We start from the raw sequence: 27825 nt of genomic DNA on the forward strand, positions 1-27825 counted from the left end.
AACCAACTTTTAGTGTTCAATCTCCATATATCAACATTTAGATACTGGAGATCTCTGTACAGTTCTGAAGAACTGTTGAGAAAGGTTAAAACCCCCAGTAAATTGTAAACTCAAGGGTTCCCCCCCCCCCCCCCGCAAAGTTCTAATGATGTAGAAGCTGCATAATAATCTCCCTGTGAACCATAAACATAATAAAAGCGGAGGCCATTTCTAACATAATCTCTATCAGCAAGATGCCAGCGCTTTTCCAGATTTCCTAACGGGTCCCTGCTAATTCCATGCCAAAACTAGCAGTGGATTTCTTCCTTTTAATCTCCCCTAATACCTTATTCGATTATTGTCACTGCTCTCCGACCGCGCACCGTCCCTTCAAACCCTAATTCCCTCCCGGAACAGTCAGATGAGGCTGAACTGCGGTGGTGAATCCAAGGGACACGCACAGCCGCGGATACCCCGCACGTCCCCACCCCGGGCAGAGGCTGGCCCAAGGCCGCGGGGCCGGGGCTGAGCCAGCCGCGCTTTCCCAGAGCCTCACCCGGCCGAGCCCCGGGGCCCAGGGGAAGTATGAACACCGACACTGGCTCCAGCTGACGGGTTTGAAAGTACCCCCGCACACACCTGCGGCATGGCTCTGCTGCTCGCCTGGGTGTATGTGGCTGTGAGGTGAGTGAGACCCCGCCGATCCCCGACGGCTCCCCGCAGCCCCGAGGAGCGGGCGAGAGGCTCTGCCCTCCCTGCGCTCCCCGGGGCCGGGGCCTCGGCCGGCGTGACTTCGGCCGCGGGACTGACGGGGACTCGCCTCTCCCCGCAGCGTGTGGACGGCGCTGGGGGACCAGGGCGACGGGGCGGACCTCTACTCGGAAAATATCACTCGGATCCTCGACAAGTTGTTGGACGGCTACGACAACAGGCTCCGACCGGGATTTGGAGGTAGCGGGAAAGCCCCGTCCCCTCGGGGAGTCGGCGGGCGGGGAAGGGCGAGCGGCAGCGCTCTGGCTGCCCTGGGCAGGAGCGGTTCGTCCCACACCCGTGGCAGGAGGGAGGCGCTGGAACCCCAAAAGGGGAGGCAAAGCAGCAAAACTGCCCGTGCCCCGCAGCTCCCGGCTCTTGCGGGGCGTCTCCGTTGCCCTCGAACAGAGGGGCCCCGCAGCCCCTGTCCCGCTCTGCTCCCAGCCCCTCTCTGTGTCCCGCAGGCTCCGTGACAGAAGTCAAGACGGACATCTACGTGACGAGCTTCGGGCCCGTGTCCGACGTGGAGATGGTAAGGGCCCCACTCGCCGCCCTTGCTCTCTTTTCCCGGGATTCATTACGGTGGCATCTGAGTTGACCGTCATTAAAGCAGATTACGAGGCTTAATCTCTTTGACAATCTCTAGGGCCCAGCAGAGCAGTTTGGCCGGAGCTGCATACAGCTATTTCCCGGCAGCGCCAGCTGGGGCTGGGCGCACACAGCCTTAGGTGACAACATGGGCCACAGGTGAAAGATGCCTCTTTAAAACCCTATGAAGAAGGTGGTGAGCACCCATGTCCCAGGACAGCTTCGCAGAACGCTGCCTGGTAGGACGCAACCAAATGAGCAGCTGCAGGGGAATGGTGCCGTTGCTGACACAGCTGCCCCTGGTCATGCTGCGTGCCCCCAAACTCAGGCAGCTGCGGACTTGGGTGAACTCTGGCGGCTACAGCAGCAGCCCCAGGAACACGTTAAGTAACGGAAGTGAGGATGGTATTGCTGTTCTCTTTCTGGAGATTGACTTGGGCTGCTATTTTTGCCCTTGTGCACTCCTCAGACACCTGCTCACCTGAGCCTGCAGTCCAGTTTGCAGGCAGGAAACCGTGGGCTCTAAGTGCTACCATAGTTTTTCCGCTGCTCTTCATCAGTCAGTCTAAGAGAAGGCATAAGCATTAATTCTTACAAAATTTGCCCCTGGCTGGGTTTACCTCTGTTTCCTAAGCAAGTTCTGCAGAGGTCCTTTCTGAAGGCTTGTGAAAATATTACTAAGAATTCTTGAAAATAATCCCACAGATTAATAATAAATTGACACCATGATCCTACTGTGATGTGACTCAGATCAGTCATTACTTTGTAAATATCCAAAGAAAGCTGCAGAAGAGTCACTGAACATGTCTTTTTGTTTCTGGCAATTCAACATTGATAGTTTGGTTTTGTAATTTGAAAGGTAGACGTTTGTATTTCCTTAGACCTCAGTCACTTTGAATTAAATTATTTCTGAGAGGACAGTGAGGGTTGTTTTTTTTTCCTTACCCATGTCAAATTACCTGTTCACTGATTCATTTGTCACTATTCTTCAAGTAGTAAGAAAATAGGATATGTTGTCATGGACGACTTTTTTAGTAACTACTTAATGGTAATAGGATTGAGTATATAAGCAGTAAATGAAATGCCATTGACGTGTGTTAGTTTGTCTCATGGAGTTACTGTTCCCACAGCCACTTGCTATTGCTGACCCCTGCACAGAAGTCAACCCCTGTTTATTTTCCATAGGAATACACAATGGATGTCTTCTTTCGTCAGACGTGGACTGATGAGAGGTTGAAGTTTAGTGGGCCAACTGAAATTTTGAGATTGAACAATTTAATGGTCAGTAAAATTTGGACACCAGACACATTTTTTAGAAATGGAAAAAAATCAATTGCTCACAATATGACAACTCCTAACAAACTTTTCAGAATTATGCAGAATGGAACTATTCTTTACACAATGAGGTGAGAGCTTGTTCTTCTGCTTTTAGTTGATCTGTATTTTAGATTCTATCAGTATTTTTCTACATACCATATTTTTTCATTATCATTTTTTCATTATATTATGTATTCTAGACTAACTATTAATGCTGATTGTCCTATGCGGTTGGTGAACTTCCCAATGGATGGACATGCTTGTCCACTGAAATTTGGAAGCTGTAAGTTTTTTCTGTATCTCAGTTTGTTAAAGCAACACATTTGTTCAGAAGGTCAGAAGATCCTAAGATATTGCTTAGTGACATAGCTGAAATTTTTAACTGTATTTTTATACTAGAATTTTACTTTTTTCTCTGAGACTCAGACTATTCATATGGACATGGATTTATTCAGTGAAGGATGACTGTTGAAGCATGTTTTATTGTTTATTATTCTTACACTTCTGGTAGTCAAAGTTGGTCCTTCAACAAGTCATAAAACCTCTGCTACATTTGCTATATTACTTATAATTTTGAAAACATGTAGTCTGTGGTAATCAATTTTGAAAATATTTCGTTGAGCTGTGGTAATAGGTGTGTATGTTTTATAGCAAACTAAGAAACAAAGCTAGTTCCTTTCAGGTCTCACCTCAGCCATTCTCTTATTGTGGATTTTTTTTTTTTTTTTCATTTTGTAATTAATGAGTTTGGGAGTAGGAGTAGGATGCATGTTTCTGTGGGCATTTGAGCTACAAAAGGGATTATTCTGCTTATTTTTTCAATTACTTATAAAATACGTAATTAGTAATGGTAAATTTCCCCTCTGTTTCTCAGATGCTTATCCAAAAAGTGAAATAATTTATACTTGGAAAAAAGGACCATTGCATTCAGTAGAAGTACCACAGGAGTCTTCCAGTCTTCTCCAGTATGACCTCATAGGACAAACTGTATCTAGTGAAACAATTAAATCTAACACAGGTAAGATGGAGCCATGTGGAAACTACTGGTGTTACGAAACATCTTGATAATAAATTACAGGGTTTTTTTTTCATATAGAATGAAATGAATTTAATTATGTTTTGCCATTTTAAAAAGTAAAATCCTTGGACACATTCTAACCATTGTCTCTTAAAAGACAGCTTTTCAATACAGTCCCATAAACCACAGAATTTTTCATGAGATTCTTAAGAATTCCCACTGCCTCCCCACCCCAGTAAAAAGAATGCATAAAATGAATATTATTGTCATCTATTTCCATAAGGTCACTTTACCTTTTTTTAAGCAGCTTATTTTTACGCACTAGGAGGTCTGTGATTTCATCAGAACATACTATGTTGGGTTTAAGCCAGTAATGTTTGCTCACATGTTGCCAAAATATGCTGACATACTTGTCTCTTAACAGGTGAATATGTAATCATGACAGTTTATTTCCACTTGCAAAGGAAGATGGGCTACTTCATGATACAGATATACACTCCTTGCATTATGACAGTCATTCTTTCTCAGGTGTCTTTCTGGATTAACAAGGAGTCTGTTCCAGCCAGGACAGTTTTTGGTACGCTGCATTAAGGTCTTTGAATAGCTCAGCATCATCTACCATTCATTCATTCATTCCTTCCTTTCACTGCTTGTTTGTTTTAGGCGAATATTCACTCCAGCTGCTCTACTTCCATCTTCAAAGGAAAATAGGCTACTATCTCATTCAGACATACATTCCATGCATCATGACTGTAGTCCTGTCTCAAGTTGTGTTTTGGATCAACAAAGAATCTGTTCCAGCGAGAACTGTGGCTGGTATTTGTGTTTTTCCTTTTGTCATTTCATTTCATTTCATTTCATTTCATTTCATTTCATTTCATTCACTGTATTGAATCCATTGTATCAATCAGATACTATAATCCAGGGGAGATTAGGAAAGGCAGCTAGTAGGTTTCAGTCAGCAAAAGTACATACTAAAGTGAAACCAAGTGATAGACAATTTGCCTATGAGGGTCAAAATTCTTGACTCAGAATGTTTGGTTACCCAGACTTGTTTGTGATGCTTTGCAATATATATTTTTTTATGCAGGAAGGGACAATTTCAGAGTAAGTGTCAGCCTCTTCATTTTTTAAAGAGGGTTTTTTTACCTATGGATTTATTGTCTTGTGAAACCAATATGAGTTAAAGCTTTAAAAAAAAAATCACAGGGAATGGAGTTATTATCTGACATAAGGTACCTCATCTAACACCCATTCTGGAGTGCTGTCTTTCCCTTGGCTACAAAGGTATCTAAACAACTAACAAGGGCTTTAGATGGATAAAGATCAAGTGAGATGAATAATGTCCCTAGCACAGGCTGGACTTAAAATGAGAAAGATGTATCCATATTGCATGGCAGGGCTTATTTTTTCTTTCCAGTATTTGAATTAATGCTCTTAAAGCTTTAAGTCTCCTGGTTCATACATATATGAGGTCCATACTCCAAATATGATGCTACCTGCTTTGGCTTCATGTTGCATCTCTGGACTGTTGAGTTACATCCTCTACATTTTGAGTAAAACATACTTGCAACATAGTGGTCACAGAAGGTAACTGTACATGCTTGAAGAGATGGGCAAGTAGGTCTGTAGCTGATTTGGTAATAATTATATAAATACCCCAAACACTGGAATAACAGCTCTTAGGTATTGCACTGAAGAGTAACATGCAACATAGACTTGAGAAAATATTTTATGAAAACAGTAAAACAGAAACCTTTCTGTATTGTGGAAAATAGTAACGTTAGCATTTTAAAAGAACATTTCAATCTTTCTTCCATTTATATTTCTCCCAGGGCACAGTCTGAATTTGTAGTCCTGACTCGTTCAAAATCCCATGGATTCTGAATACCTTAATCTAAGGAAAAGAAGAGGAAATTCCTTATGACAAAAAAAGACTTCCAGTCTTTTTCAGTGAAAACGTTTTAAAATGGAGAAGGTTTAAAATGCATCATATTAAAAATACTTAAATTATAAATTTTCACTTTTACTTGTAAGTCCCAAAACTAAGCTTGAGAGAAGAGAAATTAATAGTAGAAGAACAACAATGTGCCTAAACCAGTTTCTCAGCACAAAATAATTTAAAGACTGTGTTTACCTCTAAAATGGATGCCAGTTATCAGATTTCAGTGTTTTCATTATGTAACACATCCTTCAAAACTTACCAAGAAGTGTTCAAAGTATAGATACAAGGGTAAACAATTCACAGTTGCACAGTTTACCAACTGTAATTTGGTATTCAGTTTGATAAAATAGCTTTCCACAGTGCAGAGCATTTCATCAATATTCACTCCACACTGAGAAAATTCTTATCTATACCTGTAATAGAATAGGAAACCTATTCCTAATTTAAATTCTTGCTGCAGTAAGTTTTTATTCAGACAGGGAATATATAAATTTATTACAAGCTAGCACATAGATTCTAATCTAATCACACATCATTTCGAAAAGTTCATTCTGGACCTTTGAAATTGAAATGTATCTCAGCATACTTGTATTCATATCATAAAATGAATCTGGCAGATCTGGGAGAAGTAGGGGTCCTACATATTTCTATACCATCTCCTATTTGTATTTCATTAAAACATGTTAGGTAATGACATTGGGACATAGTTAACCTCACACAGCTAGCAAGCCACATCATGTGAAAGAGTTGCAAAGAAACCCTGAAAATAATGTCACCCTGTCTGGATGCTGCCATATGCTATGACAGTCCTTTCCTCCGAGCATCACTCACAGCATATTACTTCATCAGTTCAACATGACCATCACAATATGACATTAAACATCTTCCCCACCTACCCTTTCCCAACTGCAGAAAATAGAAGGGGATATTTTCCACCTTACTGTCTTTAAATACCCATGGTTTTTACATTCTAGCAGGCATAAGTAAATATGAGTCACAGAGGCTTCTATGTAAATGATTGAGTTTGTTCTTGCATTTTTTGCTTGTATCAGGCAGCATTAGGAAGTAAGTATATTTCCTACATTATGAATACTGTACACTTCAACACAGAAAGAATAAATTCATGAATTCATGTGAAGAGCACCATGGTGCCCATGAGCTACATGACCAGATTTGCTCTGTGAAAATAGATAAGCAGCTCTAGAGAAGTAGCTTTTCTGTCCTTCCCTATCTGTAACTACAGGCACTTTTAAATCAAGATGCTGTTAGTGAATCTTAAAATATGTATCCAGTGATTAAAGACAACAGCTCAGGGGACCCAAGTGCTATTACTTGAAATGTTTGGATCAGGCTCCAACTGTTCTTAATGTAGAATTTGATTGATTTAGTGAGGGTTCTGTAAGCCACGGTCTGTTTTGTACAACAACAGGAGAAAGAGAGGATCACTGTTGGGGAATGACAATATGTGAATCCAGGTTTCTGCCAAACATTCCACTTACCAGCCCCCCAAGGATCCTTTGTATTTCAAGCCTGGATTTTTTCATAGCCATGTTTATCACAATTCTAAGGAGCTGCACCATGTAGAATGTTGTTATCTTACTTTCCAGTCTGCTCAATGCATTAAGGAAGTTTTTCCAGAGCTTTTAGATGCTGAATCCAGTATGCATGAGTTATTTAAGGATACAAAATACTTAGGAGTGTTGTTGGTTAGCTGGGATGTAGGGTGACAGTTAAAACCAAAAAGAGTGTTGTGCTTTGGTTTCTTCCATATATATGAATTTAAGAGTAGCAGGGCTGAAGCAAAGTTCTAATGCCCCCATTTCTTACTCTTGTTTTCAAGGAATCACTACAGTTCTCACAATGACCACTTTAAGCATCAGTGCTCGTCATTCTCTGCCCAAGGTGTCCTATGCTACTGCCATGGATTGGTTCATAGCCGTGTGCTTTGCCTTTGTCTTTTCTGCACTTATTGAGTTTGCAGCTGTCAACTACTTCACCAATCTCCAGACTCAGAGAGCGATGAGGAAGGCAGCCAGGGCAGCAGCACTGGCAGCAGCACTATCAGCAGCAACTGTACCGGCAGAGGACGAGATTGTGTCGGTAATTGCTTGCTTTTCTGATAATAAGCATCATATAGGAACAGGCAGCTGAAGTAGTGAATGTAAAACAATATTAAAGTGATCTTAACCTGAAACAGATTGTGTAACCAGGTCATGTCTGTTTATCAAAGATGTTGTTCTGATTCCAGAAAATGAATATCATTCATTTATTTGTAGTGTTTACTTAAATTTGCAATACAATTTTCTAGAGATATATTTATTTGGCGAGATGTTTAAGGATACCTATTAGACTGTTACCCATGCTACTTCTCTTGAGCAATGCTGTAGGCAGTGTGGTCAGGCAACTGTGGTTCTCAGTAAGTCTGCAGAATCTGTGGGATGGTGTACCATGAAATAAACCATGTGCATTGGCCAGATGATTATGGGATCACTGTAGTACAAGGGCACATACTGTAAGTGGGTCATCTGGAAGATGGATAATTAGCCTTTACATAAACTTGGCATCTGTTTCTTTTATGAAAATCTGTGTTGGTGGAAGCTTGGGGGAAAAAACCATGAATGAAGGATAGATTTTAGTACATGTGAAAGACAGGAAGTCTTTCTAGTATCAAAAAACTGTGTCAGAATTGCTTGCAAATATTATTCTGTACATCTCATGCTAAATCGTGAATGCTGTCTCGCAACATATGTTAATATATTTATCACTGTGGTCTTCCAGTTTCAAAATCAGTTCTACTACCACCACAATTTCCATTTTTAGAGTAATAACAGAATTTGAACGACATTTTGCAAAACCTCTGAATCCGTAATTGAATAAGGAAGTCAATCTAAGAGGTGCCCATATCAAGACAACACCTTACCCGCCATATAGAAATTTTTCTACATTTGCTGATAAATAGCAGTTAAAGTAACAACAGTTAAGTACTTTCCAACCATTAAAATCATAATTGATAAGTTTTGCTGACTCTTTTTTGGAGGACAGGCTATCAGAAAAAAAAACCAAAAAGATCACCTGGTTTTATATAGCGCGAGGAAAATATTGATAGCTACTACATGATGAAGAGGAATAACAGCTTGGGTCTGTCCTTCACACACTTTATTATTTAAGTTTGAGTTAATCATAAGGTGGTTTACTAGAAAGAAAAAAACCAAACTAAACCAAAAAATACTACTTTTGTTTTCACTGAAGTCCCTGCTAAGCAATATGAAAACAGTTAGGCCAACTCGGCACATGCTGCTGGTGCATTCACAGCCACTGCCACCACCCCCGCCACATTCCCGGTTTCAGGAAAATAATTGTTCCAAAAAATAATCTGCTTCTGCCCAGATAAGCTAAGAACTTGTTCCTGATGATAGGGCTCCTCCAGATTTACATGGTCTATGAATCATGGCAGACCAAGCTAAGCAACAAATATAAAATTTCTGTTGAACAAATGAATAAAAGATAAAGAAGGTAAAAGACTCAAGTTTCTTACCAACGTCTTCAGCCATAAACAAGCAAAGAGCCAAACTCAAGACACTCCTTCCTATTTTGTAAATATTAACTTGTTAGATTTTCCAAGTAAAAACCAGCAAAAAAATAAGCATCTAGGAATAAAATACACATCTAGGAAGCACACTGCAACCATTTGCTCAAGAAAATTATTTACATCTAGCTGATGTAATGTAGCATACAGATTTAGAAGAGTACTAAATCCCATAACATTTAGGTCCCAAAGTAGACTCAGTCTCTAAAACAGCTACACTGTCCACAAAATTCTATAGACCTGATCTTGCTCAAAGCAAGAGAGTAATTTTCAAGCCCTGTATGTCCACCACTGTTTTCTCCCAGGACCAGTTCTCTATGAGAACATACCTCTGCAGTAATAGAGCAAATTCAATGAGATCATACAAATGAAGTGTGCTTACAATTGAAGGCATGATGATGTAGTCAAAAAGGCTTCTAGAAGAATTAGCTATTGTATTTAGAAGGTTCCCTTCCAGAAAGGCATTCTGGGAAAAAGGAGTGATTACAGGATAACAGATTTTAAGAAGCTTTTCTTTTTTCAGTTCTTTTATTTCCCCCCCCACCCCGTGGTAGAAATAAGGGAGAAGGAACATTTGTATGTTGTCACATCGATAGATGTGCTGCAGTCAGTGATATAATTACAGCTGAAACAGACCTGAAGTGTCTAATTTGAATGCTAACAGTGTATTTAATACAGGCTGATTGCATGAATTGCATGACCATTTCCTCAGGACTGTCATTCTCACTGAGTGTTGCGCTTCTATAGCTACATTACTGGTCTTAGGACAGTTATTTTTAAATAAGGCACAGAGCATAATACTCAGTTTCTTTCTTAGTGTAGATTTAGGAAGTCCTATCTGAGGTCCCAATTTACTCTGTTGCCCTGTATTCCCCAACTTGTTCCAATTGTTTGCCTCTAAATTCTTTCAGCTCTTTTCCTTTGAGATTTTTCTCTTATGTTTTGGTTGCTACAGTGCCCAATTGTTATTCTTTGATAATTTATCTTACATCTCCTACGTTTCTTTTTGTCTTTTCTCCTCATTTTCTCTGCCTTTCTTCTAAAAATATTGTTTTCCAAGTTATTAAGAAAAAAGCTTAAGAGAATCCATATTTAATACATTGTTTTTAACAGTCTACTTTATTTGATTTTTAAAAAAATCTTTTTCATCTCTCATACCCTGTACTTTGGTATCTTTTCTTTTCTAATCTATGATTTTTTTTTAAATTTCTTTTTACTGTTTAGATGGCCTAGTAAAATTTTCCATCTATTTAGGGATTGTAATATTTTTATGTGTGATTTTTCAATGCGTGAAAGTTGCTAGAGTTTTAAGTCTATGAAGGCACAAGTATAGGAGGAAGAGTAGCAAATTGTGTCAAAAATGCTGTCTTTAGCATTTTTAGAAGTCAGCTGATATTTTTAGATGAGGACTTAAAAGTTTACTTGGTTTCAGAGAGTCCATTTCTAAAACGAAAAGTCAAATGTACTTACTTGAGAATTTTTATGGCTGTACAACTGCCAGTGGAACTCTGCTACCAGGAGCAACATTAAGAATAACACACAGACTATATATTTTTAATGATCTATTATTTTAACTTGCCTGAAGAGGGGAATAAAGAAAACTGTGGTGGGAATAACCTTAGGATGTCTGAACTAGTACTTTTTGTATGACAGGAAGACCCAGTGCTGCATAAGAAAAGCCCAGGGAGACAGGTTTGGTATAAATGAAAATAGAAAAGAGTTAAAAAATAGCCAGTTAGAAACTTTTCCTGCTTGAGTGAGGGCCTAAAATCAAGATAAACATATCTGCAGAATATATTCCTGTTTCTTTTTTTAATTCCAGATTAAATGTTTCTTGAACAAAAACAAACAAAAAATTTCAAAATATTATCAAGCAGGCTCCTTTCCCCTTCAGTCTAGTTAATTTTATTTAAAATTTTACTTTATTCAAATAAACGAAACTCTCTCACACGTTTTTATATTTATAATGTAGCCAAAAAACCTGTTCACTCAGAAAAGAAATATGCCAGAGGACCAAATTCTGCTCTACTGTATAATGAAAGTAGGAGAAAATGCTGCAGCCATTGAACTGTGATGGGTTCAGTAAGAGAGATGAGGCTATGCCCATGAGCTCAGTGAAGAGCTGAAAGCCCAGCAGGCCTGGGCTGGCTCCAGGAAAGCCTCTTTATTTACCTCAGTTAACTGACAGCAGAATTTGGCTTGCTCTCTTCATTAGCTGCAGGCAATCCCTGTGTGAAATACAAAGCTATGGGTGTTCCGCTGCAGAACACGATGGCAACAAGCTGAGTAGTCATCTGGACCCTGACACAAACCTGTACTTACTCATATGGTGGCCAAGCTAGTTTTAGCATGTCAAAACCAAACATCATATACATACATATGTAAAACCATGATGGCACTTAGCTTTTAAATCCATTTCAATTGTATATTTTCTATATCAATCACATTGTTTCCTCTTGATGACTTTCTTTACCTATGAAGATCCCAATCCTGGAAGTTGCAGGGGAAGGGAATTGGTGATACTGTGGAGCACAACATTGGCAGTAATGCTTTGTGGGATGATTAGGGAGTAACCCTATGGATCAAAAGACATCCTTTCCATGTGAGAGGCTACATGTAAAAGACAAAAGATTACCACCCTCTAACAGCTTGATTACAGTTATGTTCTAAAAGACCTCTTGTTTTAACAGAAATCAGCACAGAGCAGTGAAATACCTCTGGGAGAGCTTCCTTCTCCCTCCAGCCTTGTGTTTCAAAACAACATGGCTTGGGCAGGAAAGGATTCTCATTTTCTTTGACAACCCTGGCCAACTGCAGAGCAGCCGTATGTCACTGATATAGAGGATTTAGTTTCCTATAATTATGTCAGAATATATTGAGTATGTTTAATGAGTATCCTGGTGTAACAGAGTACTTCTATCTGGATTATCAACCACCCCTTAGGTATTATCCTAGAAACAGCTACATGCTTTAAAGTCTTGACTGAGAACATTGAAGCCTAATCCCAGTACTTTTTTTGCAGGAGTGTAGTAAGGACAAAATAAAGTAAGTTTAATTATAGGAAAAAAACATATGGGCAGACACTGATTTAAGAGCCAAACATGACTTTGAAAATTTAAATCTGTTTAATGTAAAAACATATTTTGACAGCAGAGAGGCTCTGTGCCAATTATATGTTTTTTCTGGCATGCTACAAATAAATGTTAGGAGGAAGCTCTACCATAGCACATTCCTGTTGAAAAGAGAATGACCAGGATTCCAGTCTCTGCTCTCCTTACTGCATATCTGGTTTATATGACAGTAATTTTAATAAAATGGGCATGGGGTATTTTTCAGTTATGCTTCCTGCCTCTATAGATCTTTAGATTTTTCCATGCAAATTAAAATAGCTTTGAAGTAATAAGGTAACAGCCTCTCCCCTTATTCACCTTCACCTGATGTTTAGGCTATATTCTGAGAGAAGTGAGTTTCAGTTCCTGGAGGTTAAGGAAGAATTTGAACATGGTTTTCCCATGCTCCAAGTGAGTAATTTAACCTAAGTGATTTAACCCTTTTACTAGAGTAAAAAATGTCGAAAACAACTCTTCATGTTTTTCTTCAGTGTTTCTAGCAAACGTAACTTAACATTCCTAAAGACATGCCTAAAGCTAGGGTTATTAATGACTTCTAAACTATATTCAGCTTTTGATTATGCAGGACGCTGTTTATATCTATAAACAATACACATCATTTGCAATAGACATTTTTTGTATCAGATCCCACAGATGAGACATGCAAAGAAGTGTCTAAATCAGGGTTTAAAAATGAATCTCTGTCATGAGATGGATACCGAAACTGCACAGGACTATATTGGATAAGGTTCCTTAGTACATGGCTGAAAGATGATGTTGCATACCATAATGAACTTTCTTGCTGCAAATTGCTGCATATGGATTGTTCAATAACTAAGGAGAGTTTTTACAGTTCACACTGGTGGATGTAGGGGCTCAACCATGTTTAGCACCCCCTTGGGGAGATAAATCATTAGCATGTGCTGTTATATCTGTAATATGAATGGTTGAAATTACTCAAACTATCTACTAATGAGCAGAGGCAAAAGTGTTATATATTTAATTAAGCATTCTGCCTTTTACAGACACTGAGTTCTGGTTCTAGGTTGGTTTGTGTGTGTGTGTTTTGATATGAGGAAAGTTCAGTATCTTTAATCAAATAAATTATGAAGAAAAGGAGAAATAACGTTATTTTTATCTAAACTTCTAGAGTTTATTCTCATGAACCTCTTTTTACTGGATTGCTAGTAGGAAAAAGAGATGTGAGTAAAAGAGAGATAAGGAAGGACATACAGATACTCATTTGTTTAAAGTTGGCCAGTATCTGGGTTGCATATATAAGATACTCATGTTACTGTTAGATCATAAACTAAACTGATAGTAAGAATATGCATTTGCAGTACAAGGCAACAGAGAAGACAATTCTACAAATATGAATTACAGAAATCTTTTGAGGGAAAGAAACACAAGAAGAAAGTGCATTCATAAATCACAGTTAGCATCCAGCAAAAAAATCAGAAAAAGCAGACAAAGAATTCTGTTTACTCCAAGGTTATATATGCTGTATTGTTTTAGATCTGGAAGGCAAGAAATTTGCTGAAAGCCTCTTGAGATATTCTGAGTATAAGCAAATTCTAGTGATATTGAGGAGACTTGTGAGAGAGCAGAGCTTTATAGATGGGATGAGAGTGCTTTGTGAGCTTTCCAGGGGATGAGATAGCTTGCCTACAAAAGCTTAATAAGAAGGCAGACTATATAAGAAGGCCATCTACATACCAGTGTTTGTCTAGTCCACTGTGATGGTGTCTCACATTAAACAATGAACTGGCAATCTGTTCTGTTTCACTGCCTACTCATACAGAGTCGCAAGTTTAATTGTCTGGTGGACTAACATTCCACATGAGTGCAATAGTCCTTCTCTGAATCAAGGTTCAGTAACTTGGAAAATCCATTATTTTCTTATGACACAGTGTGCCATGCCTCCGGCTTCTTGTTCTTGCTACTTGTAAAACAGTCCTTACTTGACCGATTGGCTCTGTGAGCTATGCAAAATAGGCTATTCATTTCCATTCTCTCTGTGTTGTGTTAACATTTAATGATGTTATTGTATGTAATCTTTGTCAAAAGGAGAAGTTAAATCTAGATATAGCAGACAGATTACTGTAGCTGCTTTTCAGAACAACTGTAATAAGAAATTATATGGTCTCCCAACTCCCTCCACTTCTTGGTTTACCAGTGAATTCCAATGAAAAATATGAGGTGGGGTTCTGGGACAGCTGTCTGGTCTACAAGCAGTTCCCATACTGAGAACATCCTCATTACACATCTGAGATAAATTTGGACTTAGAATTCCATATCCTGAGAAAGGATTTACAAGAAAATAGACTTGACCCTGAGTTTGCTGTTACGAGGACACTGGAGTGTTAAAGACAGTGTAAAGAACTATTCAGGGTTTTTCTTTAGACAAAATCACATTGAGATAATCCTCCTACTTTAGCAATCCTCCTATAGGAATGATATTTAATAAATATAAATAAAATAACAACCAGGATTACACTTTTCCACGGGCCTATTCAAGTGATCACAAAGATTTTACTACCTCCATGTTCTAAATATGTTCAGTACTAAACATCATCCAAAGACCATATGCTACAGCTGTTCTACTTACTATTAACTCCATCACCTCAGCACTGTAATTCCCGATTTATGCTTGAATAATCCAGAGTAGAATTTGACCCACCTTGTACCAGAATATTTTAGATAGAAAAGGCTAAGATTCAACACTTGTATTTTTAGGAACCACATGTTGTTCACAAAAGGTCAAGTTGTTCCACAGTAAATTGAAAAACAAGATACCTTACAACTTGTACAGTTCTTTTCAAAGCAGGACATGCAGGCAAAATGGAATAGAACTTGAATGAAAGCAGGAAGGCAGGCTCAACTAGCCAATCTGTTTATAGAGTGGGATTATTATTATGATTAGTGCAAATGGACATGGATAACCCTCTTTCTGTTTCTGTGACACATCTGTAGATCCTCCTCCATTTAAATCTCTCTGTTGGTTGCTGTGTTACTGGAAAATGCAAAACGAAACATCTGTGTTCCAGATAGGCAGAGAGATAGAATGCTGTTTAATACCCATTCAGACCATGACACCAGTCATATAATGTATAGAGGACAAATGGGAAGTGGTGATTGGTTGCGGGGGAAGAAAAAGGGCAATAGATAAGAGAAATACATACCGAAAAAGTACCTTATTCCTTTTAAGGTAAGAGGATGTTCTCTTCACCTTTTATTTAGAGTAAAATCAGCTGTGAGGAATCCCATCTCTCCGTAATTTTAGTTGGATACTAGTCCATTCATTCATGAACAGAACTTGGCATCCTGTTGTAGAAGTGTCACTTGTTCTGATTCTCTGACAGTAACAATGACTTCTGGAAGGATAATTCCTGTTATAACTACTTTAAGTCACCCGGGATACACCAGTTGTGCTAGGTTAGTCTGCTATCTGGAAATTGTGGCCCAAGTACAAGAGTAGGCAATGTATTTCAGAAAATGCTTCCTTTCCTTTCAGTGACTCAGTCGTTTATCTGATTGACTAAAATCTGTTCCCGTGCTTAGAAGTCCTGCAAGATACCTCCCAAAAATGCTGACAGCAGACTACATTTAAGTGAATGATTGTCATTAAAACACTCCAAAAGAATACCTTTGGAAGTTGCCTATCTAATAGCATTTTTCTACCTTAAAATCATTCCAATGTTAGTCTTCCATTTTACTATGGATGTATGTGCTGTTACATTGGGAGTTATTTACATTGTCCAAGACTTCCCTCATCCGCTTCAGTCATTTGGTCATTGTTCTGCTGACCAAAAAAGCTTTGTATTCAAATCCAAGAACATCTGTGTATGTTGTGTGATTTTGTGCACAAGATTTTCCATTAATAATCTGGGAAATGAGTTTTGCAATCCTTTATGGACGAAGTTTTAGGCTTAAGCTCTATATTAACAGAACACTACAGTACTTCATATCAAAACAAACAGCAAACAAAAAAGTCACTCTCAGCATCCTTCTGTATTTTCTCAGCCATCACATGAATCTTACAGCTACTGCTGTGCATCCACTAATGGCCATCCTGGGATATGGCAGTAGCAGCAAGGCTTTTGACTATTTCCTCCTATTTGACACTACTGTGAAAATGGTTAATTGATATCCATTAGAGCAGGGTTAGAGCCTGTGGTAGATCCTATTCCTAAGCCATTTGTGGAGGGAGGAACTCTATTACTTTTACTCTTGTGAAAGTAAAATAATGGCAACTTGGTCCCAAATAAAACAGATGTACAAAATGAATATACATGTTAGCCTAGTAACTAAGAGGTAAGCTCCACGTGTCCCTGAGTTCTGGCTGAACTTTCATAAGAGTTTTCATACAGCTTTCTGAAGAGTAACTCAAGCCGGCTGCGAACACTGCACAAAATATGGGAGTAATTTGGTTTCATTTTACCATAAATGAAAATAAAAACAGTCCCATTATAGATAAGTATATTTTTCTTCAGTTGTATGTATGGAAGTGCTATGGGAATTATGAGATATATTTAAAAATGAAATTTTATCCTGGAAAAAACCAAGAGGACAATTTAGCATTCATGTCTTCAGCAGCTGTAAAGTTAGTCCATTGCCTTTTGCGCAGCAGTTTTCTACTTCTTGCATGACTGCTTGACTCCATTCAGTGTTTACAAAACTTATCAATGGGTTCAGCCAGGGAAGACTGCACCTGAGCCAGCCCATATGTGCTGTTTTGTTTAATCTTGATCCATATCTACACAAACTTCAGTCATACCAATCTACTGCAATTTAGATACACCATTAGCTTCTTTTCCTTTTAGCTCCATCTTTTCTTTTCTCTTTTGGAGCTTCCACTTATCACAGTGTTAAAAATATGAAAAGCACATATTCTTTCATGGTTTTACAACAAAGCTTTAGGCCATAAACATCCTTCTGTAGATATTATTTTTGTGATTTTCTGAGATTGCACTATAGCAGAGAAGCAACAATAAATTCAGAAGGTTAAGTTAAAAGGTGGAAAGAAGTCTAAAGATCACAAAACCGAAGACTCTGTATCCAAAGATCACCCTTTATTTTCTTCTTCTTTTTTCTTTCACAGCATTCTGACTCCAACTCTAACCTGAAGAAGCGAGTAAACTCCATAACATCTCAGGCAGAGCAGTCTCCTGAACCCAGTGTAATATCAAATACTGCATCCCAGTGTCAACCACCGTCTGTTCCTCCACGAGCCCCACCACAACCACCAGCTGTTGGAGGTGCAAGTAAAATAGACCAGTATTCCAGGATCCTCTTTCCAGTGGCATTTGCAGGATTCAACCTGGTGTACTGGGTTGTTTATCTTTCAAAAGACACTATGGAAGTGAGTAGTAAATTTTCTGAATACTTGTTTAGAATATGTAATATGTTTACTTGGCCAGCATTATTTCAATTGTTCATTTACTCTTGCAACTCAGTTCATCAGTTCTTTCTGAGGAATGCTAGAATGTTTTTCTCAGAAAAAATCAGCTGTAGCACTCAGTACAATGCAGAAAGGCTGTTTGAGGAGGGGAAATGTAAACACCTCTTTAACCCATGCTGCACTGAGCAGAATATGCTCTGTAAGACAACATAGAATGTCATTCTCAGCAAACAAAATGATCTTAAATCTTCTATTTCTTAACCTGCAGTAAGGAATGGTAGAAATGTCTGTTGAAGCAATGAAGTGAAACAGATAAGAACTTTAATATCCTACGGTTTTCTCAGTGAGCTAGTACCATACGTCTCCCCAAAATGTTTGTTATTTAGAACAAAGGATTAATAACTGCAGTAAAAAGTTTGTGAATCAAGAGTCCCTAGTTTTGTACATTTCAACACATTTTTCCTATTTTTTTCATGTAACTGCACTGTCTTTTGCAGATAAAGCTGAAAAATCTTTGCTTAAGTTTGTTTGAATCAGGCAGAGAGTGATTACATCTTTAGATACTCATGAGATCCAGAAGAGACATGTGCCCTGCAAATTGAGCATATCTAGAATAACCAGTCAGTAATCAGTCATTAAACTTTAAGTCTTTAATGGTTTAAATCTCTATTTTTTCCCCTTTTTTTGCCTAAATACATTTCACGGTGTCCTATTTCTTTGGTAAAAAATACATTCCTTTGCCTCATTGCGATAGAGTTTTGGATCTCACTGTACATTGCAGTCAATATGATTGGTACATTTGGCTTTATTTAGGATAGCTAGAGAGATAACAATGTTGTTTAGATAGCACCAAATGCACAAAGTCCCTACATCAATAAAAACAGAGTCTGAAAATCTGGTATGAGTGGGGATCAGGCTGTACCTTTATTGCCTAGATTAAAGGTAAAGCAGACTGAGGGAAATCTCATGGGCAGCCAAGAGATGTTGCAGTTCAGAGGAAACAAGACAGTGCTGATCAGCTGATTGGTGGCATCTTGCCTCTGCTAGAAGGCTGCTCCTCTACCAGCCTCTAATTTTGCTGAGTTTTGCTACCAGTATGATCTGGAAAATGCCGTCTCTCAGAGATGGAGTGTGCTGCCACGCAGCTTCTATGGAATTGTGAGGGCAAGAAGGTAGGAGACACTGTCTCTTAAGAATGTTCCTGCAGATGTCTCTCTCAAGAGGTCACAGCTGCCAACTCCTGGCCACTCCAACCCTGCCCAGTGCTAAATTTAGCATTTTTGCCAGTTACTGATCCCTCTGTTAAAATATTGACTATGTGTGCAAATGACTTAGTCAGAGAAGGGAAGTACTGAAAAAGCTCATGTCTGATCATTACAGCTTCTGTTTAGAGGCCAGGTCCTCAGCTTGCATAGCTTGCCGAGACTCCAGTGGTTTCATTCAACCATTCATATTTTGCATCTAGAAATAGTTTCCATTTCCCTTAGTAGTGATGAAATATTTACACGAAACCTTGTATATTAATATTAACATTAGAACCAGGCTTTTAAAATACTTCCAAAGTCTCAGATTAAGTGCTGACTATAAATATTTTTAAATGCTACTGTGCGAGCTCACAAACATGCTCAGAAGCTCAGAAATTGTGTTCTGTAGTGTTACAGAATGACAGAAATTTAGCAGCGAGATTTAGAAGAGAGAACGGTATTGACAGCTGGGGTGTTTTGAATTATGAAGAATACAAGCAATTATGTAAATTTTGACCAAGCTCTTCTTCCTAAATTACATTTCTCCATTTGTGTATTCAGTTATAATTAATAGTAATTGTGAAATACACTGCTAGGTTTCTAATTCAATTGTTGTAGCGCCAGTTGTTACTTTCAACAACCAGGATTGTTTTTGCTTTAAAAATATTTTAAAAATATGTAAGCTTTTCCTTTCAAAGAGAGGAGATAAAAAAGTTAGGTGAACAAAGCATGGTGTGCTTCAAGGGCAGTTAATCTTTAGCTCCCTCAGGCCCAATAGATTTGATGTTGTTACAGTATTATTCAGCTTATTCAATTTAAAAAGTGCATTTTGTGCAGTATTTCAGGTATATTAGCTTTTTTAATTTACTTTTTAGAGTACTTGTGGCTTTTGTTTAAAAAACAAAAAGAGGAAAAAAACCTAATTAATTAATTGAAATAAACAAATTTCCAGTGCACCATTTCTTGTAGTGCAGCTTTCCAGGATTTTTATTAGTAGTGTAGTTTGGAGTGCAGACGATCATTCATCAATTCATGTGCTTAAACCGAACAGCTACCTACTGTTTTTGGAGGTACAGAGAGAATAAATCAGGCATTTCATGAACCTGTTTGTAAAAGCAGGTTATTATCACTGGAATCAAAGGTCATTTTCCACTCCTATCATTATTTTCTGGCCAGACTCTTCCTTTGGCTTTGAAGGAAGTGCAAGAACAGTTTTTTACTTCATGTTCTGGATTCAGAGCCTCAGCTGGAATGAGCAGCCTTGTTAATGTAATGACACAGAGTTGCATGAAATGAGGAGCTCTTTTCTTAGCTGTTTGGTACTAGTTCTGTACAGTACTAAGCAATTTTCTTATGGCTTAAATAATGGGCTATATGTTACAGAAATGAAAAAGTCATTTTTGTGTATTGTATCTGGAAAGATTTATGAGAACCTTGAGGACTGAATACTTTTCAAAGTGCTGCTTGCATAACTTTTTCTTCCCCCTCCATTTAATAATTTTTTCTTCAGGTTAATCACCTTTTCTCTTACTATACATGTAAACTAAGAGTACATAAATTACACAGAAATTTTTTGATTTGGAAGTTTATATAAAGAAGAAGGTGTTTTTAATAAAATGTACACCTTGAAACGTTTGAATGTTATCATCATAGACTGGTTTGGATCGGAGGGGAGCTTGAAGATCATAGAATTCCACATCCCTCCCATGGCAGGGACACTTTCCACTAGACCAGGTTGCTCCAAATCCAATCCAATCTGATCCTGAAAACTTCCAGAGATGGGGCATCCACAGCTTCTCTGAGTAAGCTGTGCCAGGACTTCACCACCCTCACAGGGAGGGGCAGCCAGGGTTGGACAGACAGCAAAAGTATCTTAGACTGAACTCTGTATTTATACTTCCATACATACTGCACCAAGTCAAGCTTTGCAAACCAGGAAGCTTAGTAGCGAACTTTCATTGCAAGATTAATGATTTTCTATATTTTAAGTCAAAAGAGCATCATTCTCTGAAGAAAAAAAATGAAAAAAAAAATCCAGGTTAAAATCAAGTAATTCACCTGAATGCTTTTTATACATGGTTGGGGATAACATTAATCTTCTGATCTTAATATTTAAATAAAGGGTTCAATTCTCCTTTGGAACAAATGGGAAACATTCATATTCAATAGCAGTCATCCACCGTGCAACTTTTTACATAAGATGTTTCAGTGTAATTGGGTTTGCACTGGGGAGTAGCAATAGCATTGCAGGACATAAACTGTATTGGTCAAAGCAAAGAAATTAAACTAGCATAGTTGTCTGTCTCCATTTTGTTAGACTGTGTATTGGTAGAATCTGATATAACCAAAGGACTACAAAATGTATGAAATAACAGATGCTAGTTTTTAGAGCACAGAAAATGCTGTGAGAAACTTGTAAGATAAGCTCTCCTTTCTCTCTGAATGTTTTATAAGTTAATGCTGACAGGTGTTAACTATAGTGATATCACCATACTATTTATATTATGGAAAAAATAAAGCATCAGAGTTACTCTAAGAGGCCTTACTCCCTCTCTATGTAAGATCAGTTAATTTAGGTGGATGGTTTGAAGATGTGGCATCCCCATGATTTATACATGGGGGATGGAACAGGCACATTTCTATGGTTCATGTTCTTCTGTAGAGTACAGTAATATCTGCCATCCACAAGAAGCTCTACACAGTAAAAAAAGAGACACATTTGTGTAAATTAGTCAAATAGAAAAGTTCTTGAAAGAAGAGCAAACCTTTCTGACAAATGAGGAAAAAGATATTCTAGCTTTTTATTTTATCATACAGCATATTTTTTGCTTTGTTTTCTGTTTTAAATCTTACTAAATCCTTGAGGTGAATGCTAATTTATGACAGTGACCTTGGTAGGTGAATTGCTCACTTAGTTTATTTTAAAATTTGCTTGATTAGAGTACAAAGAGTCCCCTTTTAAAGATCTGCAAGTACTTCTCTGCTTTGCCATACAACTCACAATGCATATGCCACTGCGACATTATCTTATGCACCTTATTTCTAAATTTATCTATTTTAATTTTTATATGTAAAATTATATTCCCGTTTCTCATGTAATAAAACATGGAATGATGGAGTGAATCAAGCTAGATAAGGAGATTATGTTAAAAATTTTGATGATAAATTCAGAAAAAGAAGCAGAGGTCAGCTTTAATGTTTGGGAGCACAGGAAGATGCAAAGGCACTGAATGGACCAAAGTTGCTGAGTCCTGGATATTATTTGGATGCAGAGAACATAGCAGGATGGCAGGAGAAGAGTTACATAATAAGTCGAAGATGCTAATGATGTCAAGTGGGAAGAAATAAGAACAGAGAAGGAAACAAGAGCAGGAAAAGTATTTAGCTTCAGTACACTGATACTCATAAAGCTTGTAGTGCCATTGTTACATCATGTTTCAGTTTAAATATTGGAAAAATAAAGTTTGGAAAGAACAGTCATTGCCATACATACTTAACAACTGAGCTTTCATGATCCAGGTAATGAGCATCAAATTCTAAGAGGATTCTCCCCCGTAATGTAGTTCTATGTTGAGTCTGCTGAGAGAGTTCGAAATCACACGGGTTTGTTGGTTAGCTCAGTTGTTGTTAATAATGGTTACCAACCCACAGCTTAAACTTCTCTCTAAACTTTTCTTCCAGTTTTTTGAACCTTCTGCAATGCATTTTCGAAATGACCCTCAGTCCAACTGAAGAACAGCTCAAGACTTCAAAGAAATCACTCAAGGTCACTGAGGATTGAAGAGACTTCAAAGGATTTGTCTGTCCACAGGTGCTTTCAGTTTTCAAACAGGAAATACTTACATTGGGCATTACTTGGATCCAAACTCTGGACAAACCAAGAGCTGCAAACTGCTTAGCATTCTAAAATATTTTCTTAAGATTTCTTACAGTGATTCTACTACAAAAATTCTTGTTAAATTATTTTGTTTAATTGTCAAAGGAAAGAATGTTCATTTGTTCTAAAACATTCATAAACAATTGAATGTTTACATTTATATGAAACATCAATAAAAGGATTTGGATTTTTTTAATAGAATAAGGATCGCTAAACTCAGCTGATTCTGAAATGGTATAACTTGGCATATAATTTTACAGGAGATACAGAGAGTTGCTAAGTAGTCACTATTTCCTTGAAATCTAGTATTTCAACGTGTAAAATGGTGGTAACTTCCTGATTTGGAAGGAACTTAAAAGTGTTGTAGTAGCTCTTGGTATTTAACAACACATTTCAACATGAGCACAAAGACTGCTCATCTTTTTTTCCGAAGAGCTTTTAATGTGAATATGACAGAGGAGGGTTGGATCTCCTCAGCTTTTTGAATGGTAGGAAGGGAATGTGTATTTTTCCTCTTACATACTTTGTAGAGACACAGGTGTAATCAATAATGTTAATAATGTCAAGTTGTATCTTAGAATAAATGTAATTACTTACAATTAATGTCAGTTTTAAACAATCCTGTTTATGGTCAAACACTAACCAACCAAGCAAGTAAAAGTGCAGCTAAATAGAAAAAGGTTTTATATATTTATGTATATATTTCTGTGTGCATATATACATATGTATTTCTGTAGAAAATATAAATAATAAATAAATAATACTATAATAAATTATATATATTTCTTTCTTTAGTACAAATCAAAAGGAAATAAAGGGATATGGGTTTCTTCCAGTATTTTTGCCTTTACTGCAATGGGAAGAGCAGGAGCTAAAGTTGCTCTAAGATGGGAATTCCTATGTGTGAAACAGGGTACTGTGGGGAGAAGATGTGCAATTACCTTGAGATATTGCATTATTCAACACCAACCTACCTTTCTATGGATCCTGGTAAAAAGGATGCTCTGGTTTTATCCCACACAAAGTGACCAAATGTAGCTTACATTCAGTTTTGGCATGTTATGCTTGATCAGAAGTGCAAGAAACAGGATAACTAAGAACACAATTACAAAATTATGTCATAGTACGTTAGAACCTTCAATTACATATAAATGTTTATTATTCTTGATCTGGGCTCTCCTCCCCATTACTGTTTTCATAATTTCTAAGCCAAATAAAAACCCAGCAGTTTTAAGACATAGAAACTAAACAATGGCACAGAAGATCAGCCTTGAGACCATCCACTTCTGTGTTCAAAGGGTGGTCCTCCCCAGCAGCTAAAGCAGGAGCTGCATAAACCCCATAAATGTGAAGAAAAAAGTCTTGATGAAAGGTACTGTCCAGTGTTTTGATATTTTGATGCTACCTCTCAGGTTACAAACTCAAGGCCTTTCTCTTATATGCAAATAAAATTCAGAGGTGACTTTGTCATTACTTAGTTCATTACGTTCTTGTTTCTCTTCCAGTTCATAACAAGAGCAGCATTCCTCATCTGCCTTCTCTAAAGAATTCATTCTTGGAGGATTTTCTTCTAATTGGTAATCAATCAAGGCCTTTCAACTTTCTGCATAAATGATGTCTGTCACCTGGCCTTATGGAGAAACTGTGAAGGAAAAAGTCCTTATCCACAGTCAGAATGGGTAGGGAGTTTAGAAGTAAACTGTTGTGTTCTGCATCACTACTTCAATAAAATCATCCCTCAGCCAGCACTGGAGTGGTGCTTGTGTACAAAGAGTAAAGCTCTGAAGCTCATTTTCAGGCAGCAGTTTGATGCAACACACAGCAACTCAGTGTCAGCAAAGTATATTGGAAATAGAAAGCACAAATGTGACAAAGCACAAATGAGACTCAGCCACACTTTGAGATGCAAGTCATAAACCAGAAAATTTGACCAAGAGAAATGAAGGAATCCAAAGAAATCAAAGCATCTCCACAACTGTAAAGTGGGAAACAGAATTCCATACCTCTTGAGAGTCCTTAAAAAACAAACTATTCTTACTCCTGCCCAAACCAAATTATATATGATTTTCCAATCACAGTTAGAGAAAAAAACCCTAAATCATGTATTTAATGTAGTTCTATAAAAGACAATACAAGGCATCGAGGAATCTCATAAACCATGTAACATACATTTGTACTAAATCACTTTGCAACACACTTGGCTTGCTCTCTAAGGAGTCATTAGTTCATGGAAACATGATCTAACCTCAGTTGTGACTAGACTATTTTATTCTCCATAAATAAGAGTAATCTCTAATAGTTTTAAGGTACTACATTCTTTACATACCTTAAGAAGCCAATAAACCTTCTCTAGGCCATATATAGTTACATATTTAAGTACTACAGCAAAGTTTTTCTCCCCACCGTATACCTGCTTTGTTTGTAATAACATTTTCATGGAGCAGATAAAAATACTTCATAATTTAAAACTAAATAAAACTAATAAAGGAATACTTATTTCTGCTATCCCTGTACATTAAAAAAAAAAAAAGCTAGAAAATATCAACTGTTAGAAGTTGACTTTTCTAAGGGCTATAAACTCCATGCCCTGATGCAAACTATGTGGAGTCATGGTTTTCCCAACTGAGACATAGGGAATGCATGTGAGATTTAAAAGTGGGATCTAAGCAACAAAGTCATGGGTTTTATCTGCATGTGAAACAAATCATAGTAAAAGAAAAACCAAAAGTTTAAACTATTTCATCCTCTTCATGTCTACTAAATTATCTGACTCAACTGTTATTTAAGTCGATGCATTTGCAATTACATGAGGAAGTTATATTAATAAATTGTGTGTTCCATAGATGAGTCTATTGGAAAGATTGGATAGTGATGGTGAGAGCAACTAGAAAAGATCATAAATAAGCTACTATTGCATTCAAAATTCAAAATTCACTGAAATGAACTTTTAAAAAATAAGACAGGAACACCTTTGTATGAATAAAAAGTTGAAGTTTTTTCATAAATGTAATTAATGTGCATTCTCAAGTTTTAGTAATTTATAAATTCCTTGTGGGGTAAAAATTACACTTCACACCCCCCACACCTTTCATTTTAAATTAGTGAAAACTGTTCCTTTCTGGTACAGTCTCCACATAAAATCCAACATTAATTGTTTGGCATGAGATGTCTGCTTGCAACTTAAATGTATTCAAAAGTAAAAATAAGTCAGTCTTCATGGTTTTAATGGTTGATTTTAAATCAATATGATGAAGCTGTGAGCTTTGCCCTTACTACTTTAAGGGCTTTAATATGATGTCACTTCCAACGCAGTAACAGTGGAGTAATTCTAGTGAAGCAGACTGAGGAAGACCAAAGTGAAAGGAAATAACTAGTGACATATATAATAAGCTGTTTTAAATACCAGGTTTTAAGCCTATTTGATAATTCAGTTGTAATAGTACTGCATTATTCAACTCATATAGACCAACTATTACAAAAAAAATTACATAAATCAGTTTAGACTGAGATGCCTTAAAAAGACCAGCTACAGAAAAGTAGGGTGACCTACAACTTTCAGTAATTGTTACAGCGGGGATTACTGTAACACGCATATATCAAACCAGGAGGCCCATGGAAAAGAAATAGATATGGACCGATTCTTGACAGATGTTTCAGAGATGTTTATTTCCCCAGCCGCATGGCCGGGCTCTGCCGAGGAACTCTCACAGTCTGGGCTGAGGGTCCTTGCCCGCGCAGGGGAACACAAACCAACCAATGGGGAACGAGGCTGACCAGGGGCAGGGAAACCCCGTGCCTCCCCCCCAGGGCCCCTCTCCCAGGGCTACATGGCAGGGGGGAGGGACCCCGACATTTCACTCATTTATTTTTAATAAAAGAGATGTAAAACTTAACATTGAAAACAACTGGATAAACATAACAAGAACAGTTTCAAAACAAAACAAGCCACCCTTCTGAGTCTTTAAATGTCCAAACAGATTCTGTGGAACATCTTAGGGCTGACAGAAAGGAGACAGAACTCTCTGAGCATGATTTGTGGGGAAACTGAGGCAGGAGAGGGTTTAATTTCTTCCAACCCCCTTTTCATCCCCCATTCGGCATTGGAAAGGGATTTTTGGGGAAACAATTGGCAAAGGTATGGTTTTGTGAGGGAAACCATGGGTGAAAAAACAGATTGGGAATACACTGGGGGTAATAGGACATAGGGTAAAAGGGAAAGGTGGGATTAGGAAAGGGAGACTGTAGGAGGAGCTTATACTGGAGATATTGTCTAACATGACTACGATTTTTTGCATATATACTGCCTTTCACAGGAACATCATCAGGCCCAGTGACCCGCGATGCTTGTAACCCTTTTCTACCTTGTATAATTTTGAATTCTACCACCTCTCCATCTCCCAAGCTTGGGATGCATTTTTCAGGGTTATTCTTTTTAATAGCAGTTCTATGCACGAATATGTCTTGCTGGTTGTCACATCTCGTTATAAAACCATAATTTTTGTTTAACATTATACCATTTTACTGTTCCTAAAGTCTTAGCTGCAATGGTATTTTCCTTTTTCTGAGTGGCTGCTGTTTTCTGTCTCACTGCGTCTTTGCTCTCTCTTTCGGTTGCTCCCGTATTGGAATTGTTGGGGCTGCTTGTGCCTGCGAGCTCTTCCTGGGGTCGCATTTGGGGCCATGCAGGCCAGGCTGAGCCGCGCCGCTTAGTTCTCCATGCGTCGCCTCCTCTGGTCGCAGCTTCGCTGTCGCTGCCAGGCCCTGCAGCCACATCTCAGCCAGGCCCCCGAGCGATGACTCCCCCGCATCCTGCTCCAGCGCACGTTTCGGCTGGGCGCGGCTCCGCTCCGCCACCGCCAGCCGCCGCCCACACGCCGCCCCTCTTGGTCAGGCGTTCATGGGGCTCACTCCACCATGTGCTGTGTGGGGCCGGGCGGGCACCGCTGGGTCCCGCTGCTCCCACTGTGCCTCACTTCGCCACCGACACTGCAGCTCGCATGGCTCCACCCG

The 27825-nt window shown here is 38.3% G+C and overlaps 1 protein-coding gene across 5 annotated transcripts; it reads left to right on the forward strand.

Moving 5' to 3' along the window:
- Nucleotides 1-403: 403 nt before the first annotated feature.
- Nucleotides 404-24351, forward strand: GABRA6 (gamma-aminobutyric acid type A receptor subunit alpha6). 5 transcript variants are annotated; one of them, XR_011155068.1, is made up of 12 exons: nt 404-663; nt 812-930; nt 1194-1261; nt 2503-2723; nt 2835-2917; nt 3509-3652; nt 4077-4229; nt 4316-4468; nt 7438-7697; nt 17395-17655; nt 22620-22749; nt 24321-24351. XR_011155068.1 is itself a non-coding variant. In XM_069029153.1 (11 exons), the coding sequence occupies exons 1-11, from the start codon at nt 626-628 to the stop codon at nt 22668-22670; spliced, it is 1551 nt and encodes a 516-aa protein (XP_068885254.1). In that variant the 5' UTR covers nt 404-625; the 3' UTR covers nt 22671-23539. The 5 variants fall into 5 exon arrangements, 4 of the variants coding, with proteins under 4 accessions (XP_068885254.1, XP_068885255.1, XP_068885256.1 ...); XM_069029153.1 differs by lacking the exon at nt 24321-24351 and having other exon boundaries at nt 22620-23539; XM_069029154.1 differs by lacking the exons at nt 4077-4229; nt 24321-24351 and having other exon boundaries at nt 410-663; nt 22620-23539.
- Nucleotides 24352-27825: the final 3474 nt, after the last annotated feature.

Source organism: Aphelocoma coerulescens, chromosome 13 (genome assembly GCF_041296385.1).
Source record: "Aphelocoma coerulescens isolate FSJ_1873_10779 chromosome 13, UR_Acoe_1.0, whole genome shotgun sequence".
NCBI lineage: Eukaryota > Metazoa > Chordata > Aves > Passeriformes > Corvidae > Aphelocoma > Aphelocoma coerulescens.